This window comes from Amblyomma maculatum, chromosome 1 (assembly GCF_055883805.1).
Source record: "Amblyomma maculatum isolate TAMU_Amacu chromosome 1, ASM5588380v1, whole genome shotgun sequence".
In the NCBI taxonomy this organism is placed as follows: domain Eukaryota; kingdom Metazoa; phylum Arthropoda; class Arachnida; order Ixodida; family Ixodidae; genus Amblyomma; species Amblyomma maculatum.
In genome coordinates this window covers 406,488,379-406,509,745 of record NC_139344.1, presented here as the reverse complement: position 1 = coordinate 406,509,745, position 21,367 = coordinate 406,488,379, and the positions used below count along the sequence as shown (strand labels likewise).

Here is a 21,367-nt window from a genome sequence, read left to right as displayed (position 1 = left end):
TAAGGTATTCAGCTTCAACTGTAAGCCGTTCTATACGGTACGCTTGGATATTTTGAATGCCCGCTCAAGCTGAGACAATGCCTCGAGAGCAGAAGGGTTGATTGTGGTGTTCGTAGAAATTAAACTGGGCGACCTGCAGGTAACTTAAAACTAACCTCATCAAAACATTAGTGCTATATCAGCTGTTTGCTATAGCTGTGCCGAGTGCCAGCATTGGCCTAGCGGCTGTGTTCTCGTCTCACTCGTGGCTCTGTCATTCCGTTGGGACTGAGATGAAGAGAATGAAGAAGTAGAAGTAGCGGTGAAAAGCAGGATGAACCGACGCACCGTGCTGTTGACGCTGGCCTCCATTGCCGCCGCCGCCGGTGCCTTGACACTGGCCGTGCTTCTGGTGCGGAAGATACGCGTGGTCCTGGCTGGTGAAGTGCTGCTGGCTGAGCGGGATGCACTGTACTGGGTGCGGCTCGAACACCGCTCTTCTGTCGCCCACAACGTGCGGCTCTTCCGCTTCGCCCTGCAAAGCCCGAAACAGGTACGCCGCCTACCATCTGTGTTTGAGCACTGATGGCTAACAGCTATCTGTTCCTTCTGTGAACGCTATTTAATGCGGCAGAGTTGAATGACCCGTTCTAAAGAAACACCGGCGTTACCGGCGTTGTGCGAGGCAGGTAACGAACGTGCCTCTTGAAAGGCGGTAGTCAGCAAGTGATACAGCCGGCATATACTTGTCCATCGGTAATGCGACGTCACGAGTCCACATGACTTGCGAGTTGGTATGTGCTACCCACTAAGGTAGCTCTTTTGTAATGAGAGGTGGGAATAGGAATCAAACGTTCCTGCATATTCTAATTAAGAGTTAGACAACCTGCCCTTAGGTCATGCAGGCACCTTTATAGTTTGTACAAATCAACGCATATGGGATCCTAAAGTAACCTCTCGAATCACACGCAATTTCCCATCGAAAGTCCGCAGTGAAATCAGCCTTTCACTCAAACATATATACCTGCTGTAAATTAAGTATTTCTTTTAACAACGAATGACTTCTTTCACTCCATCCTTTCTTGCTTATTCCAATCGTCCAACAATTTCATCCGCCAGAACGTGCTTGCAAGAACTGAAAAAAAAAAAAGGAATTTCTAAGCAAGATGAGATACCACAGCTAGAGAGGAAAACTTGTCTTGTGTCAGAGCTAATTTTGTGTATCTTGAGCTGTAGGGCCAAATATGAGTAGCGTCTGGAGAGATACATTACAGTGTTTATTATTGTCACTGAGTAAGGTTTTGGCAGAAGTCACCTGCGACTATAGAGACACAGCGCATTCCTCGCCTTCTCTTTGCGCTGATCGTAAGTGCTTGCCTCCTCGATGCGAGGAAGCCGAAGGTGGTGTAGGAGCAGATTGTGGTATTCTCACAGTACGACTTAATTGCAGAGGCGCGAAATCCGACTCAAGACCTCGAAGTCGTTGGCTACCCTAATCGGTAGGCGTAATCGCGATGGGGGGAGATCCCTGAGGGCTGAAATCTCGGCTGACTGGAGAGTTCCGGAGCATAGGTTGCGTCGACCAGTACACCTCCTACAGATGTCAAGGAGGGAGGTTTTGGCAGAAGTCACCGATGACCACAGAGTGGCAGCGAGCTAGGTAGGGCCAGCGGTTCTATGTCAGAACTTCGGCTTCCTCGCCTCGAGGAGCTCAGTCTTCAGTGGCCAAGACGACTGCTCAGGAGGTCAGGCTGGATATTTTAATTAGTGGCAGAGCGTCTTCCTTGTCTGCCTATTTAGCGTTCGATTCATCATTTTGGGGCTATTTCGGGGGCGGCCCTTCCTAAGCGATTGGTTATTCGTGTGGTGCCTGGTAGTCGAGTGAAATATATATCAGTCCATGTAAAGGTTGCTCGTTTGCAAATGGGGATTTTCGGATTGGTCAGGCCTGGATGGAGGACAGTGTTTGCCAATGCATCCCCGGACTTGGATGAAACCCCCAGGTGATTGTTTATAGAAAGGATTTTCTTTCTTTCTTTCTTTCTTTCTTTCTTTCTTTCTTTCTTTCTTTCTTTCTTTCTTTCTTTCTTTCTTTCTTTCTTTCTTCCTTTCTTTCTTTCTTTCTTTCTTTCTTTCTTTCTTTCTTTCTTTCTTTCTTTCTTTCTTCCTTTCTCTCTCTCTTTATTGCTTTCTTTCTCACATAATAAAAAAACAGCTTCGCTTTACGAGTAGGCGCCAAGCGCCTTTAACAGGGCCTTGCGTAAAAGTTTAAAATTTTTCTTGTTTAAATCATTTAAGTTTTAAAACTATTATTCCTGTAGCATCAGTACATATCCAAACACACTTTAGTAAGTCATGCGCACCAAAGCGGGTTCACTTAGTGCCTCTCTACACGCTTGCTGCCAACGGCCTTTCTTATTCTATGCACTGCGTGCCCATCCGGCATGCAGAAATCTTCGGATCGAAGTCAAAACGCGGCAAGATATTTTATTTAATTTCGCATATTCCTGAAATACATTAATTAGATTAACCTCCTCGCCGATTTTGGTCTCATTTGGCCGCTTCCCAAATTCGTTACATTACATTGCTTTGAATTTGGGGCGTCTGAAATTCCTATACGAGGTCATGTAGTTTTGGCGTCATAGCCCTGTAGACGAATCAGAATTTTACTACGTGATTATTTCCGACACGAGGGGCCGAGTAGTCTACTACGCGGGCGGCTTTTGGGTCGAACGAACGGTATACGGTTCTCGTTGATTTCATTAAAAACCGTTCTAAAAGGGAACGTAGATGTTGAGAACAGCATTTCCTTACACTCGATACATTTTATTTCGTCGCGAGTCATACATGAACCTCTATTTTTACGTCATCAGTACTGTAGTGTGGTAATCTTCGTCATCGTAGCCACTGGCATGTATCGCGCGCTGGCGCACTCGAGGACGAAGAAGTTGGTTGCTGTCTTTGTGATTCGCTACGCCTGACGCTCTGCTGCGAGTTCATCCTAAGAGGCTGGATCCTCTGTGTCGACTGAATAAACACACCCCTACAATTGGTGGAGGTGCGGGGTAGGTGAACGGCGACGAGGGAAAGGTGATCGGCGACTGGTATAAGGTTGATTGTCGCGAGATACAAAGTCGGAACCGGGTGAAGGTCTCGGCGAGGGCTGGTCGGTATCGTACGAGTAGTTCCAGAGGTCTATTTTTTTATTTTTTTCCGTCGTAAGTCAGCGTTCATCCTGCACATAAAGTTGACTTGACGTCCGTTGAGCCAATTTACCCCAGTGCTGTAAGAGGAAAAGAGATACTATATGACAGATGATATCGAAATGGACATTCAGCATGTTCAGTAATAATGACTTCTTGTTTATATTAAGAGCATGCTTGATGCTTCAGGTTCGTTAAGCATTCAGTGTTTACTAGTTGCACCAATGTTGCTACGTTATTAGGCCAAGTGAACGCACCGGCGACCTGTTGGGATTGAAACATACTATTAGTTATATGTCTCAAGCTACGTCAAAACAATTACTTCGTGCCTATTTACACGTTTTTCTACTAAATAAACGTTATACCACTGTGAAAGTACACTATATAGCTGTCCTTACGGAGCCTCGGTCAAGACTGTTGTATAAACGCTATCTCACAAGAAAGAAGAAGAAAAAATGAAGCCGGAAAGCGGACAGCCCATTTCCACATAGAACAGGCTACTCTAGACCAGTTAGCTTATAATACCGACATAGTCATTAAGCTTGTCGCTAATGACGACAATTCTGCAAGCTGAAAAATGCTGAGGACAAGCTGCAATAACACTGCAAGCCGATATAAAAATTTAGATCCTTATACCTCGCTAAGGGTTGCCAAAGTAACTTTGATCGAACTGACAAGTATATTATCGAGGTAATACATTCATTAATATAATAGGCAGGCGCAATGAAGCTGCACATTCTAAATTTCTTTCTGTTCTTCTGGCCTCTGTAGATGAGTCGAACAATGCCATCAACAAATCAAAACTATGTATAAAAGCGCCATATTGAAGATATAATCATAAGCAGATACAGGTGAATTAGAGCTGGTGAAGTAGTACATGGTCTGCATAGTTCCTCTTCAGTTTTGCGGCGTTATCGTCAACATCCGCAGTAAATGTGCCTCTCTTCGCAGTTGGAAAAAGTAAAAAAAAAAAAATAAGAGAGCATGGGTATTGGACTGATGTAGGAAACGACAGGTGGTTAGTGTCTTGTGCGCCCACTAATGCAGAGAAGGGAAGGATGGGAGAAGGGGGTTCAAAACCCACCTCTGAAAAAAGAACGTTGCAAGCTCCCCCGGCCCATTACTCGGCACCGGTCTTCTTAGTGGTGGACGCTTGGGCCAGGTCCTTGCCACACAGCAAACGCATTATTGCTACTGCGTTCAAACGGCGGTTCAAGGTCGGGGGCTCCAACAATCGTGCCTAAATGAACGTGCTACATATCTGTCACTGCGGCAGGCGATCTTTTCAAAGTAGTTCACAGTAGCATCACTGTTGTGGCCAAATCCGAATTTGCTTTGGTTTGGTTAACCTGGTACAACGGCCGAGCGCGATTCAGGCTATTTTGGACGCCTTAGAGAAGGGCTTCGGAAGTTTCGACCTCTTAGCGTACTTTAACATGAACTGTCAGCTCAGAGCACAAGGGCGCCTCGCTTTTCGCATGAATCTAAAAGCAGCCGCCACAGTCGGGATTTGGCTTCGGCTGTGTAACTCTGAAAAAAAAAAAAAAAAAAGTTGAATTTGTCTTACTGTTTAACCGCGGCTAAAGCTCAACGTTCTCCTACAGACCCGCAACCATCGAGTGATTTTTGGCCGTCGACTTTTTAATCAAATACATTTCTGGCCGAAAGTATCCCCCTGCATGATTCCCACTGATCGAACCCACAAATAAAAACGCAGTCCATCCGATATGCTCTCTTTGGCATCGGTGACTACTAGTTTTTTTTTTTAAACAATAATAACACAAGCCGGTGGCGAAGTCACAATTCTGCGATAAATAGCCACGAGGTTTCTCATAACGTGAGGCAAGCACCAAAATATGAACAGATGCCTCCGAGGGGAGGCCGCATCCGGTAGGCATTTTCATTTAATGTGTTTTGGTCTGTAGCTAACACTCAAACCGTCAAACGTTGCTGTGCTTATTGTGAGATACCTGAGCCTGAATGACTATGAGTAGCAAATCTGTTCCTTGCAATAAGAGTATCATGATTACTAACTGTTGGTATCGCTGAAGGATCAATAATTGTTACTTGGCGTATATGATAAAAAGCTGCCGAGAGAAATAGTCGCTCGTGCGTTGCTTCTCGTTGAAAAAAAGCGGGGTTGCGGGTTTGGTTGCGCAGAATATATTGCATAGAAATGCGCCCTTTCTTACCTTCCAGTTTCCCCAGCCGCGGTAAAACTTGGCTGTGAGATTTCCTGCAATAAGGGCACCTTTATCCACGCAGTTCGTATACAGCATACATTGGTGCCACCATATAGGGCGCAGGTTTAGCGGCATTTCTAATTTTCACAACGTTTGCTGACAGACATTTCCTTTAATACATGCGGACACTACAGAAATACTCCTCGCATCTTTGCTGTAAAGTTTCTATCACTTATGTCAGTATGTAATCCCCTGAACTTCAAAGCTGCGCTTCGTACGACAATTACATGGACTTTATGGCGGCTATTCGCTTGCTCCAGCACAGACTAACGTTGTCTGACTTGAAAACAGAACTAGACCACGCCCTACACTCCCTGGCTCTATATTAGGTCACAACGTGGGGGGTCATAGGTCTTTCAGGGATCACAGGAAATGAGCGGGATCACCAGCTAACCCCAATATTCCCATCCGATCACATCTGATCCATTGGTCAAGCCATCCGACATGGACCAGACAATGGCACACGCATGCACAATAAATAAACCCTACCGTCAACTAACATCTCAGCTTGGCTAAAGCACATATTTCGTAGGATTCCAACCAACGAACACTCTCAGTGCACTTGCAGCCATTTCCATTTTCATCCTTGTTCAACCCCTTCTTTTTCAAATGCCCTGCTCTGTATGCCAATATATAACCCTGCCGCTTCTCCTTTCCTGTCGCTCAGTCCAGCCCCGGCACCACTTTATCTTCTCCTGGAGTGCATGCATGGCGTCGGAACAATTCTGGAAGACCCGATTTCCTTGGTCAATGAGGCACTGCATATGTTGAAATCTTAATTTGCGTTCTTGAATAAAGTCACCCTCTCTTTTTATGACCCAGAGGCTGGGATTCCGCGTGGGCGAGCACGTGGTGCTCCACGCCTCCATCGGAAAGTTGATTGTGTCACGCCCCTACACGCCGGTGAGCCACTCTCAGAAGCGCGGCAGCTTCGACATCATGGTGAAGGTGTACCCTGCTGGCGAGAGCAAGAAGTTCCCCGGCGGAGGACTGATGAGCCAGTACCTGGATTCGCTACGCCTTGGTGACGAGATACAGGTGCGTCCCCTCTAGTCGCCCGCAATTTCGCTAGTGCTAGACGGATGTTTTATAGTGTATGGAACTATTTTACCTCACTTACAGTGATGTACTACAACGCCTCCCAATGCGAGCATGATTCGGTGGTTTACCACTTTCTTGCACATGCAGACTTTCTCTTTCAACGAACGCGGTCGCAGATGGAGCCACACTCTTTCACTGACAAGGATTAAGCAGACAGGATGCAACGTAACGTATTCGTGAACATAGTAATCTAGTGCACGTTCACTCAGAGCAAACTACCAAACCTAACAGATACATAACGACCGGGCGCTCCTTCAAGCACGCTCTCTAACGACACAGATGTTGCACCCTCTTCCACTAATTCGCTTACTATTACATCGCGTGAAATTGTAGAAGACAAATATAATACTTTACTAACTTTCTCAGCAGATAAAACCCCCGCAATCCTGGTCTACATAACAGCGACTAGAGACGAGCATCTTACTACTGGTTTTCAAACCATTTTGTAGCCAGTATAACTGCCCTGTAATGAATGAGAGGTTAGTGCCTTGATACTGGTCCCTGACATCTTAACCGACCGTTCAGAATATTTAACGTCTTTAAATGGCCATCAAGGATGGCTCTTTCTACGTCAAAGGTGCCCTGGCGATTTAGCTTCGGGCACCCACTGTTCTTAGAAAGCATGATTGTGCCACCCGTACTATTAAATCTCTCAACCATTTTCAGTGATCAGCGCATTTTTGTAAAATTGTATGCCAATCTGAATACCACTAACTGTTGTCGTTTAACTGTCGTCTTCAAATTACTGTCGAAGCAGTGCACACTTAAGTAAGAATAAATCTTAAGTAATGTTTAAATCAGTGCAACTACAAAAGAGAGCCACGATTACTGGGCTTTTTACTGGCTTCTCTCAAGCGCACACCCGTTATAAAAGCGGTCGCTAGGATACGAGAAAATGTACCCGACTTTTCTTGGATGTAGACTGCAAACTATAGGTGGCTGCCTTAACGCGTGCTGATGCCAAAATCAGAATGACGTCCATCGCTCCGGCGCTTCTCTTCCTCTTTTATTTGTCATATTATTATTTGTCTCATCACACTTAGATATGTAAAGGGCAATATTGTTCTTTTTACTTTCCACCTGCCACTCCAGGTATGTGGGCTATGGGTACTTACGCCGACATCACCAGTTTCAGGAACGAGTTAAGAGAAAACATTCTCAAAGTGATGCATCTCCAAAACTGCCGTGATTTCCTCATTCCAGATTTCGCCTCGCTTATTAAGCTGGCCCACGAAGATCATTGTCGTTCATCACTTTCACCAATGCGGAACCGTCATATTCACATTTCACTCTTTTGTGATCATCCCTCTCGTCCTGTCCATTCGAAATCGTTTTTATTAGCCTACGAAGATGAAACTAGCAAAGATATAAGAAGCTCTGATCCGTGCGCGATAGTCAAAGCGCTGGAGTGCACGGCCCCTTGCAAGTTCTAACCAAAGTTACCAACGTCTCAAATATGCCTAAAGTAGGAGAGCATGACGAGCATTCTTGCTTCCAGCGTGCTAAGTGCCAACTCTCACACTTGGAAACCAGTCAGTGCTGCTATGGGCAGAGGGCACCAAAAAGACCTGGAGGACCTTCACATAGTCTTGCAGGAGTACACAAAAAAAGATGAACGTATTCATGCGTTCTCAAAATTGGAGCTCAGTTGCTCACGCAATCTTCTCAGGATAAATTGTTTTCACCGCCCTTGAATGACTTTATAATCGGCCCTTATCGCTCACTGGGAAGTGAAGTAGTTGTGATTACGGTGACTTATCTTTATAGATGTCGACGTCCTTTCTTCTCAGTCTTTCAACTCTTGTCTTTATTCTCCGCTTTCAGAGAAGCCCGTTTTCGCTTCCTTGGGGTTGCAACCTGCGCACGTGTGGCGACCGCATGAACCTTTTGGCAGCGAAGGATGGGTGCGCGCAGTGAGCGGCCCCATGGCATACATTGAGCACCGTTGGTGCCTTTTGGGTGGGCTCGCTTGGTTTGTACGTACGGAGGACTGAATATTTGTTCATATTGTTTTGACAGTTCAAGTGAAACTGCGTTTCTGTCTTTTTAGTTGTCCTACGCTCTGCGTGCATAGAAAAGCAGACTAAAGCGTTTGCATTCATATTTTCAAGCGTTAGGTGTGTCCAAGGTTCACTTTCAATGCTTTCAGGTTCGACCAGTGAAACATTAGGGGGTTCAATGCTGATGAACCAAATGGGGGGGGGGGGGGGGGGCGAAAGTTGTGGCTACCGGTGACCGAGCGTTGCTTTGAACACAACCAGTGTTGCGCTAAAATCATGAAAGTTCACCGGAATTCCAAGCAGAATCCACTTTCATGACCTCCACAAGCGATGAAATTCAACAAGGTTGATGACTGGGCACGTTGGTATGGGTTCATACTTAACCAGCCAAAAGACGAGACACAGCAAAGAGGAGGACAGGACAAGCCTTGTCCTGTCCTCCTCTTTGCTGTGTCTCGTCTTTTGGCTGGTTAAGTATGAATCCACAAGCGATGCCGGCCAACATGGCGGAACAAAACTAGGAGGGAACATGCGCAGCCTCCACAAGCCAACCTCCTCTGACGCCGCTACCTTCTCTCTCTTGCGCGCAATGAATCTTGGGAAATTAGCCAACAGTAGTTGCCAGACTAAAAGGAGGCAGGGTACATGGTATTCTTTAGTGACTTTGGATGCCCCTGCGGAAAGCCTACCGGAGCAGACTGCCAAAAGTTACTCGTCTCGTCGTAATACAGAACTTATCTTGTTTACAAATTCTGCATTGTACTCCGTGTTCAGGCTAACTGGTGACAACTGCAGATAGCCTTTTCTCCCAATGGTTCGTCAAGAACGCGGCGGGTTCGAAATAACATCGCCTGCCCGAGGAACTGGCTTCAGCAGTACATGCATTTGATGTGTGCATTTCCTAAATGACACATATGATTTTCGTCTGGAACAATACATGCACATGACCTGACAAGCAAACGTTTCGTTTCTCGAGGAATGCGCATAATAAAATACTCACCGTTAGAGCGCCAGCCCAACGTGGTATATCTGTGTGGCTCTAGCATCCCGGCAGGCAGAATTTCATATGGCTAACCGTACTTCTTGTTGAGATAGCTGGTTTGATTCCATGCTTGCGGGACTCAGCGCACAATTAGACGAAGCAGCTCTCCACGGCGGCGCGCGCATGAGCAGTGCCGAAACTACCCTTCACCTCCTCTCCACGCCAGCACGATCATTTGCTGGGACGACGCTACCTCCTCCTCTTATCTGTAGCGAGGCAGTGGTGGAACATGTGTGGAACAGCGCAGCTGGCTGCCGCGGTAACGGCGCGTGTGCAGTAGCGGAATCTGCCCGGCTCCGCGAAATTCACTTCTACTAGTTTAGTGTAGCTTTAGCTACATCGCAAAACAGGTCAAGAACCACTGGACAACATGAGCAAACAATCCCTGCTCGCGGCTCTGAACGCGTCCCGGTACAGCGACATTTAAGACACGAAGGTGGAGATGCAAGATTCTAAAGTCTCGCTGTTGCTTAGAGACCAGGTAAGACGATTGTGTCGAGGTTTAACGAACGACATCGTCTTCAGGGACCATGAAAATCTTCAGAATCCGCACGCAGTGTAACTAAATATACACACAAACGCGGCACAACTTTCCCGGGAGCTGTACTAAAGGACGGAACTTCAGGGCTGCCCGCGCAAGAGGAAATGCGGGACTTTATTCAGGAAATTGGCTGGGACTGAAAATTGCATATGTCCACTGATCGCCACAGGTGCAGGGTCCCAGGGGCAGCTTCGTGTACGAAGGGCGCGGTCACTTTTCATTCGCTGCTGACGGCATGCGCCTACCACTGGTCACCCGGCTGGGCCTGGTGGCGGCCGGAAGTGGAGTGACGCCCATGCTGCAGCTGCTGCGACACATGCTGGAGGACGAGATCGACCAGACGCGCGTCATGATGGTCGACGTCAACTACAGCGAGAAAGATATCATCGCGCGCCAGGAGCTGGAACAGTACGCCCGCATCCACTCACAGCACTTCAGGTGAGCCCATGCGGCCTAGTCGCTTAACATCGACTTGCTTTCATAGCTATTGAAGAAAACACCTTTTGAATATAGCCCAAAGAAACCAACATTCTTCGAAATATGATTAGCCATATATAAGATTATGAAGATGCTTGTAAAGAAGGATTAATGACCTAGACAGGAAAAGCAGAATGTTAGGCTTTAAAATCAATATGCCGAAGACTAAGGCAATGTTCAACTGCGTCGGGAAGGAACCGCAGTTTACGTTAAGTAGTGAAGCATTGGAAGTCGTGGCGAATATGTCTACTTGGACAGGTAGTAACCAGAGATCCGGACCATGAAAGGGAAATAACTAAGAGAATAAGGTTGGGATGAGCGTATGTGGCAACTACTCGCAGATTATGACTAGAAGCTTGTCAGTATCGCTCAAGAAGAAAGTATACAATTGCTGCATCATACCTGTACTCATCAATGACGCTGAAACGTCGAGGCTAACAAAGAGGGTTCTACTTAACTTGAGGACAATGCAGAGGGCTATGGAGCTAAAAATGACAGGGGTCACATTAAGAGGTAAAAAACGTGCAGAATGAGTCAGAGAAAGAACTCGATTTAGTGACATTGCAGTGGAAATCAAGAAGAACAAATGGGCACGGACAGATTATATAGTGCGTAGGGAGGATAACCGATGGTCGCTTAAGGTAACAAACTGGATTTAAAGGCAGCAAAGCGCAGCAGTGGGCGTCAGAAAGGCAGGTGGGTGGATGAGGTTAAGAAATTCACAGGGGTCAAGTGGATGCCGCTAGCACAGGACCGAGTTAATTGGAGGAATATGGGAGAGGCCTTCGCCCTGCAGTGGGTATAGTCCGATCATGATGACCTGCTTGTGATAGCTGGCTTAGTTGCTGAAACGGAACAGCAATTCGTTAATAATTGTATATTATGCAAGAATAATACTGGAATTCTTCAGTGCGTACAGTGCCTATATTGAGAAAGAAATTTAATAATATATAACCAAGATAATGCTTGCATACAAATAAATTGTTACACATTAATTGTGTAGCAATCTGCACAAACGAGTATCTGCAAGGGGTGCCTTACACGAGTCATTAAAGCTGCCACGTGATACCTGTAAAAACGGAGATTATGTCCACTAAATGTTTCGTAACTCCTTTGGAACAGCTGCGTGAGCCACAGGAAGGCTGTTTATTTCTCTGAACACACATCCGGCATTATCATGAGCTTTACAAGGGATGCATCTATTAGAGGTAGGACGTCGGTTGTTTCTAGCAAAATCACATGTCTTGAAAACGGTACATAGATCCTCCGCTTTCGCCCTCGAACTTTTCCAACTAGAATGCATGCCGCTGAAATACATTAGCTGCCGTCAATTGCATCTTTCCATAAGAAAAGCAACGTTTGCATTATGTAAGAATGCAGCCTCTCTCAATCGCTTAACTTTTTTTATATAGACCTACGCTTAACACTGAAAACATTAAGGAAACATCGGTTTGTGCTGCTTTGTTAATCTGTCTGAATTTTCATGAGGGGAGAAGGAGCAGATAGTTGTTTTATTTCGTCCATACTTAACGCTAGTAACTCTTACTGTTTTAGGTTGGTTGTTTCTCTTAGATGGTCAAAACGTTTAAGACAAATTTTACGGGCTTTAGATTTATTTTGTGCCTGGGATGATATTGTGGGTGCGGCGGACCCCAGGTTAGACGCAAACCGCTTGACTGAGTCCGATAAATAACTAAATACGTTAATCAGCTTTTAACTTTCATTTTAAGAGTTATGTTGCATTTGCAGAATTGTAGCTCGCCTTCCAAATACCATAGCCGTGAAAAAAGATTTTCTGGGAAAAATTGTAGCGCCTTTTTTAAGCCCTACAACAGTCACCCTCGCATGCAGTTCCACACAATAAACAGTGCCTGTGACGTTGGCCGCTTTACGGAGAGGTTTCACCACTCTACTGGCATGGTGAAAGCCAGACGTGCGCGTGGAGGTTCGTTGTCAATACTTCGTTTCGACCGCGCATTTGCTGATAGCCGCCGCGTTGGTACCCAATGAGCGCGGTTATTACGCTTTCAGTCCGGCCTAAAGGCGCGCATTGACCGAGCTATCTGCGGCGTACGCTCCGCGGGAGCGATTTTATTGGGTGAAACTATCTATAAGGTTCATATTAATGGGCCTTTAACGTCCGCTGCATTTTTGTTTTAGGCAACTATATATTTGCGTCTTTACTATTTGGACGACAAGCAATGGGGCAGATACGACATACACTCTAAAATAAGAATTTAAAATTTTAATTAACGTATTTAGCTATTCAGCGAATTAGTAGAATTCTCTGCGTCTTTTCCGTGTCCGCCATAGCCCTCAATACCACTCCGCGGCTAAAATAATCCAAAGACAGTTACCAGTTTTTCTAAAATTTCCAACCTTCTAAAAAAAGACCTGGTATATTCGCCTAACATTCGCACCATTGCGCCTTTAATCTGCAGCGCTGTCCAAATATTTTTGTGCAATTCGCGAAACCTTTTCGAAAAACCTGAAGGCACAACTTATTTGCGGTACTCCAGTCTGTGACAGGCATTCATTATGGATACCTTATTAATCTAGCGCAAAAAGTTGCTAATGGTTGAGCGATGTTCCTTATATTTTCTATCTTTTGCCTTAGCCTGAAATAATTTGATACTAGTAACGTTCACGAGCAAAGTGTGCGAAAATATACCTCTTTTCACTGCTTTTTTCGACCTGCGTGGTATTCTCCGTATCAGACTTGTCTGCAACATAAACAATCAAATTACTTCCCTATCGCCAGTCTTGGAGATAATCTAACTTTACAAATAGAGAAGTGAGCTGTTTGATCCATCTAGATAGGATTGTCTGAAAGTCATTTATTCGGTTCTTCAATGTGAATGAGGCTGATAACTGCTTCTCAGAAAGCTCGATTAAGCTGGAGAGGAAGCAAATGCTTTATTTCAAGAATATTACTAATTATGTTACAATTATGTTATGCCCTTTTTCGGCTCTATTTCCGGTTGTGGGACGTCACATCCTCTATGTCACGTTAATTCACTTCTTGTTTACCCATTTTATTCTCTGGTACTTTCAAATTGCGCACCAATCTCTTCCTATGCCCTTTTTCGACGCTACTTCCGGTTGCGTGACGTCACACCCTCAACGTCACCCTAAGTGACTGCTTTAATTAACTGCTTTAGTCTTTGGTACCTTCAAATTGCGCGCCAATCTCTTCTCGAATTCTGGTTGCGTGACGTCACATCCTTGATGTCACCTTAATTGACTGATTTCTATTTTAGTATTTGATTCATTCAAATGTGGCGCCAAGCCATTCGCTAATGAGATCATTTTCGCTTTTATTTTTACATTTTTGCCTTAGTTAATTATTAATGAACTTTTGGCCTAATTAATGATTGACACCACTCATTAACCTCTATCACTTCTCAGTTACTCACGAATGCTCCGGACACGATTGTTCGTGTTGTGCCTCTAATTAATTACCTAGTTAACTTATTAGCCTAACTATTCGTTCGGACACAACATTACGTCACCCTCTATCGATTGAAACCACTCATTAACCTCTAACGCTTCTCATTTACTCACAACTGCTGCGGACACGATTTTGCGGCTGCGGCCTGCCGCCTAATTGACTGATTTAGCTAACTATTTTAGTATTTGATACATTCAAATGTGGCGCCAAGCCACTAGCTAATGATACTATTTTCGCCTTTATGCCTCCAATTATTTACCCGGTTATCTGATTGGCCTAATTATTTTTTCGGACACAACAGTACATCACCCTCTATCGAGCGACACCACTCATAACCTCTAGCACTTCTGAATTTCAACTGCTGTGGACACGATTTTGCGTACTTTGCCTTTAATTGATTACCTAATTACTTATTTTTGGGACGCATTACGTCACCCTCTATCGATTGATACCACTCATTAACCTCTACCGCTTCTCAATTACAACTGCTGCGGACACGATTTTGCGGACGCAGCCTGCGGACACGGTCTGCGGACAGAAATGTGTAAACATAGCGTAGTAATGCTCTCGGATTAAAGACACGAATGGTTTTCTGATATAGGTGTTAAACTAGGTTTTGTTAATACATTCAAAAGGATATTTTACAAGACTTGCACAGAAAGGCACAGCTGTTACGAGTATTATTTGAATTCAAAGATTAAAGTGGGCACGATTAAATGTATGTTTTTAGAAGAGAAAGTGTTACGAAAAGCTTAAGAGAATTTGTTAAAGGCATCAGCAATTTCCGGAGTATCGTGAGGATATTTCCAGCAATGTGAAATCTAAGTGCTTTTCTATGCGTCTCCACCACAGAAAAGCTCGGAAAGCACTAAGATGGCTCAGCAGGGCGGAATTGAGCTGGCCACCTGAATAATACGGTTTCCATTGGGCGAACAGAAGCACTTTTAGCTGAACTAAAAGTGCTCTCGTGAGTTTCAGCGCTTACCAGTGGTCGAACAGGAGCAGTAGCGTTGTCTACCATTGGCAGAGGAGGCGCGCTTTTGGGGTCCCGGGAGCAGCCGAGAGCAGTCCTCGGTGCTCCGTCGCCAGCGGCGGAGTACAGGAAGAACGGAGGAAGTCACGTGACCTTTTTGATGTCACTTCTGGCACGGCCGGTCTCGATGGAGAGCGCGCGCGCTTTCTTCCTTGAGACCGGCCGTGCTTCTGGTTATTCGCCGCCCGGAGCGCGGGCAGGACGGTCGAGAAAAATGGCAGAAGGCGGCAGCGGTGGCGTTCGGCCGGCAGATACGGGCAACACAAGCGCGGGAAAAGTTTGATCACATGACGCCTGACGTCACGCGCTCCGCCTCGGTACGCTGCTCTCCGAGCAGCGTGAATGTTCCATTGGGGAGACGAGAACGCGCGTCCCCAGTGCTTTCGTACGCTGCTCTGGCTGCTCGTTGCTCTTGCTCCTGTTCGCCCAATGGAAACCGGTATAAAAAACCTCGATTCCGTGTGCTTTGGCTCATGTTGGAAATTGAATACCGAAAAATGCTTCCAAAGTTTGTTTCAGCCTGCTTCAAGATTATGTGAGCAACAGCAATATTTCTGTCAGGTACATATGCCCCTACGCACATTATACGTCCACGTGAGAGCTTTTCCCTTCCTCGGATGAGCTGTGAAGGAAGGTTCGGTACTCAGAACGGCACCGATTTTGTTATTTTTCCGAAACGAACTTCATTTTTAGATAAAGTTATAAAATGTAAAATTTGCCGGAAACCTTTCTCTGCAGGAAACTTAATTATTCGCAGAATGGTTTGGAACTCCAGCCAATCATGTTAGAAATTATATAAAGTTTATATAAAAAGCTGTGTATGAAAAGGCTCCAGCGTGGGGCCCTTCTTGCATATGATCAGAAGGATGCGAAGTTAGGTCAAGCGTAAATAGAGCGACTGTATGCTTCCTTCGTTGTTACTGAGCGTGCCCGCTGTCGTCTGAATACCGGGTTATGGCATGTAGAGCACTCTGCTCTTGTTTATTTCTTTTCCAGTCGACTTCATGCTATTCCACTCAATGTGAAGGCTTATGGAAGCAGCATATGCATAGGGTTAGTTTTCAGGTAAAACCCGATTTTACCCGGTTTCTGCACCCTGAACGTGTTCTTAAAACATCCCGGTGTCTGGGACAATTGTGCCCACGTAACTTGTTGTAAGCTCGTATGAAAGCACCAAAGCAGACACTATTCGAGCGGTACTTTGTGATAAACAGGTTCTTTATACGAAGGCAGTTAATGAAAGATGTACTGGACCCACTCTTATATGTCCAAAAAATGCTTGAAAGCGGACAACTTCTGATGCCAAGCTTCGATCACCTCCTAAACGTCAAGCTACAGCAGACTCTCAACGAGTTTTCTACGATGATCGGTAAAAGCAATTGAGCAAAAGGTGTTTTGTCTATGTCACCTAAGAGCAGTTACATATTAGTACAAACACTTGTTGTGAAAGGTTTACTAGAAAATCTGCACAAACATGGAGTGCACTCTGAAACCGAACGTCTCAGACAAAGAAGAGAACCAGTTGACAATGTGGAAACTGGCCGCCTTACTCTCATTTGTTTGGTTTGTGGGGTTTAACGTCCCAAATCGACTCAGGCTATGAGATACGCCGTAGTGGAGGACTCCGGAAATTTCGACCACCTGGGGTTCTTTAACGTGCACTGATATCGCACAGCACACGGTCGCCTTGCTTTTCGCCTCCATCGAAAAGCGGCCGGCGAAGCCGGGATTTGATACCGCGTCCTTGGGAACCGTAGTCGAGCGCCGTAACCACTGCGCCACCCCGGCGGGGCGGGGTGCCTTACTCGATCCATTCCTGAATCGACAGCTGAGTCAGTCGTTTGATGACTACCGACCACTCTATTTCCAAGACGGGCGATGGAGGCTGGCTTCGGTAAGGCTTTTAACCAGTACTTGCTGGAAGCAAGCCCCATAAATGAAAGTTGAAGTGATTGACTATTGGAACAACGCAAATGTGCGCTACCCCAGGCTAGCGAATGCTGCGTTGACAGTGTTGTGTCTAGCTAAAGGCAGATGTGACGTTGAGCGAACGTCATCTCAGCTAGATACTTTCGGAGACCAGACAGGTCTCGGGGGAAAACCGAAATTTTGTGTATGTTAATACACAAAATTTGTGTATTAACATAGACAAAATTGTGTATGTTAATAAGGACGTGCAGAACGTCGATGATTGTGCTCACTTGAATAAAATGTTTATTGTCCAAAAACTGACCGTTGGACATCACTGAGAGTTATAATTATGACAGAAACGCCAAATTATGAGATATTTTCTTGTAAGCAATTCAAAACATAACTGTAATCATTACCCATGGATTAGGAGAAATGGAATAAATTACTACTGTGTAAATCCAACCCGATTAAACCCAAATTTTGGATTGTTTCGACGAAAAACTCGATTTATCCTCTATTATCAAGTCGGAAAATAGCGCCCGATTTTTACCCCCCCCCCCCCCCCTCTCTACCCCGAATTTTGAAAAAATATAAAACCTGAAAACGAATAACCCTACATATGATCCGCTAGCGCGTTCCTTTTCACGTGCTAATTGCAGACGTCATAGTTGCAGCGCTTCATGGCCGTTTTTTTTTTTTTTTTTTTTTTTTGCGAATTGCGTGTTTAATCCATGCACGTGTGCACTATGTTAAACAGGGATTTTGCAAATGACAACAGGAAGCCTCGATCCTCTCTGAAACTCACGATTGCGTTTTTAAGCGTCCCCGTGGCGAAATGTGCGACGTCGAGTTCGTGCGATTGAATTATCCGGGATATGTTTTCGCCTACGCCGGGTGGTAAGGAATAGAAATCTGTTTCCTCCTGTCTTGTGTATGGGGCTGTACCGGCGTCGGATGGGCTAACAAATTTTCGACGGTTCGTATAGAAGACCATGGCTGGCTCGAAGACGACAGTTAACGGAATACAGTGAACAGATCATTGCATTCGTTCATGCGTTTGGAGTACAACAGTTTTCTTCTCATGGCGGGCAAGTGAGGGAAGAAGCAACGGTTTGTGGCACAGTTGTGCTGGATGCACGGAATTTACTCTTGAATGCACGCCGGCATGCGCGTTACCCCTGCATTCGATAAATAATATTCCAGTGCCTTCGCGTTTTAGTAGAATGTCTAAAAATGACAGACGACCGCTGAAATATTAATCTACTGAGCCCTGTCTACTGTTAAAACATCTGTTTGCTTACTGTCAACGCATTCGGACAATCGTTAAAGCTTTTATTTCCACCCTCCCCCCCCCTTAAAAAAAATAAAAAGAAGGGGCACCAAACAAAGGAACAACAATGAAGAGGTCAAGAAACTGCCCTCCAGTCCACTGACATGACACAAAAGGATTTCGGCTATAAAGCAGAGCAGGAGACCAAGCTTTGCTTCATATTGTAACTAAGGGCGTAACAATATGTTTTTAACAATATTTTGTTTTGGCTTAAAAAGTATTGTCGCATATAATCAAACTTCAATACAGTGACATAGATGTGTTGTACTTGTTTTTGGTTGATATTTGCGTGCTAGACATGAATAACCTTAGCTATGAACCAGCGCTGTGTCTGTCTGCGGCCTTCGCCCTCTTTCTGGTGGACTCTGCTTTTATTCAGCACTTGGTTGTCCGGTAAACGCACCTTAACTTTTTCGCAATAAAATGTTGAAATTATGTGCGAGGCTTAATGTTTCCTTACTTTAAATGAAACATGCACTTTGCGATGTCAGTGCATGTCAAAGAACCACAGGTGGTCGAAATTTCCGGAATCTACCACCACTCATAGCCCGAATTGGTTTGGGACGTTAAACCCCATAAACCAGACCAAACGATAAAACCTCGCTTTTCAACAACATGATCTCACTCCGTACAGCTCGTAGCCCGTTAAGGGCACCTGTTTTTTTCAATGCTATAGAAGGAATTTCCCTGGCTCTCCTTGCCTTATAACAAAACCTGGAATTAATTCAAGAATAACGGTCGCGAATACAAAAGAAAGGGACGCAGTGAGCTTTCAGTGGCTGGCCCATTTCTGCTGAGTGCACGCAACGGCCATTAAATGTTGCTGTTCACCGCAGCTTATGCCACGTGCTGAGCAAGCCACCGCCTTCCGAGGGCACGGCTTACTACGTGGCGGGTCCTCTGAGCCTGGAAATCATGACCGAGTACCTTCCGCCACCTGACGCTGGAACTCTGGTGATCTGTTGCGGACCCCCAGAGCTCATCAAAGACGTCTGCAAGCCGGCGCTCAGGGATATCGGGCACAAGCCACAGCGGATACTCTGTTTCTGAGGCACACTTTCTGCAGCCCCTCCCCTTTTCCCCTTATAATTTCCTTTCTAAGACGAATACTTGCGAAGAGCTGAAATCAACTTACTGCTCTTTGTTCTCGACTGCCTCTTCAATTGTTTATCACACGTCCTTAAAGTTCGTGGCATTGCTCACCAGCGGCAAAAGGTTCTCACAACAGGCACCAGTCATTGATAAGACGTCGGTGCAGTCACCGCTTTCCTTATCGCGCCCATTGAGCATCGTTAGCATGCTAAAGGTAAGTTCACGCGACAATTTAGAGGCTTTCCGCCATGTATACGGACACACTGCGCCATTTGGCATGCAATCAGACGACTAAAGTTTAGTTTACAGTGCAGTTTTTCTTTTTTTCTCATGCCACTGTTATCTGAACGCGGCTAGAAGATGCGGTAAATCTATCAGATCGCTAACATTGACTTCCAAGCCGATTTCGGGGTCATCCGCTTTGCTTGCGGATACACTGTGCCATCTGGCACGTAATTAAAAAACAGGTTTCATTTTCAATGCTGTTATCTTTTTTAACTCAAGGCGTTACCTTTAGACCGCGCTCCAAAACTATTAGGAGGGCTTCAACTAAGGTTAAACCGAGTTATACGTGCTGTAGACTTGTAGCCGTCGGTCAGTAATTCTTTTATTTGTTCTAAGTTTCGATTTGGTTGCGCTCCATGATATAGACACATTAGGCAACGTGTTCACGATTACGGCGTCTCCTTTTCCGTTCTAACTCAGCCCAGCAGACACGGCATGCCTCTTCGGCTGAAGTAGTAGAAGGAGCCAGCTCACTCGTCATCTTCGAGCAGTTTGACGTGCCATAACAATTGTGCGGTGTGCCTATGCGGGCAACCGTGGAGCGCAGCACGATGCCATTTGCATCGCGTCGGGGTTGAGTCACTGTCACTGCCACACGAGCGAGGCAATCCTGTTATCCGACTATTCCGATAGTGACCCCTGTCCCGAGTCATGACGGAGTCAGCGTCCGTCGACACACCTATTAACGACGACGGGTGCGCGGCTTCACCCCACCTCCTTTTGTGTAGCCTTTTTTTTTGCCCGTTATGCGCCTTTCCGTTGGCGTTTGACTACGGGTGAGCTGTTGCTGCTTGGTTTGGCAAGGTCACGCTGAAGGTCAAGCCAGGCACGTCCTGAAGGCCCGATTAGACTTCGCGAAATAGTTCATTCACAATAAAGCGGTAGCACGAGGTGGAAAACAAAGGCCAGCTGGAACCGTTGCAAATATTGACTGACCTACGGTTGATTTTATCCACACCCCGAGCACCAGTCTGAACATGTTTCCTTCAACGTCAGGATGTTTATATGCGATCACGACAGAAATTAGGCTGGAACGTCGGAGTTCCGCTTAGTTTCGTTTTCGTAGTTGGGCGTCGTTTTGCGTGTCCAGTTAATAATTTGCGCCAAGTTTGTCCAGAAAATGGACAATCAAAAGTCCAACATTTTGTACATTGCAGACAAAAATATTTTTTTTTTCTTTTCTACGTCCGATCTGCTCGAATTTTCATGTGAAATCTTGTTTTTTACAGTTAGCATTGGTGTGTTTCAATAAATATTTTATTGTTCAAGCTTATATGACTAAAAGTGCATTTCTTTAGCTTCCATTATGCGTTAAAAATAATTGCGATACCTTTTAAAGAAAAAAGACAACCGAAACCTACAAAGAAATGGTCATTTGCCCCATTATAAGGAAAGAGCTAAGAGAACCATGACTTTGAAATGTGCCTCAGACCTGCCCTCCTTTAGGACTACTGCCTTCTACTTTGCCTTATGCGAGTCACTACTTCTTTCACAGTCATATCTCCTTTCAAACATCAGTTTCAACGGTGTCAATAATAGCGCTGATGTTTCTGCAGCATGCATCCATGCTAAAAAGAGTGCGTTGCTTGTGGTGAGCGAAAAGTATATTTTTCTACATGTCTCACATACACACTTTTGTGTCCAGCTCGAGGAAAAAGGCTCTTGTTGCTGAAAAAACA

General features: G+C 45.3%; 1 protein-coding gene across 1 annotated transcript; it reads left to right on the top strand.

Annotated features, from left to right (window-relative positions):
• Positions 1-307: 307 nt before the first annotated feature.
• LOC146208816 (NADH-cytochrome b5 reductase 3-like) lies at positions 308-19,864 on the top strand. The gene is made up of 4 exons (XM_084587324.1): positions 308-532; positions 6,248-6,463; positions 10,279-10,547; positions 19,148-19,864. Exons 1-4 carry the CDS (start codon positions 314-316, stop codon positions 19,359-19,361), a joined length of 918 nt encoding a protein of 305 aa, XP_084443450.1. The 5' UTR covers positions 308-313; the 3' UTR covers positions 19,362-19,864.
• The last annotated feature ends 1,503 nt before the right edge of the window (positions 19,865-21,367 follow it).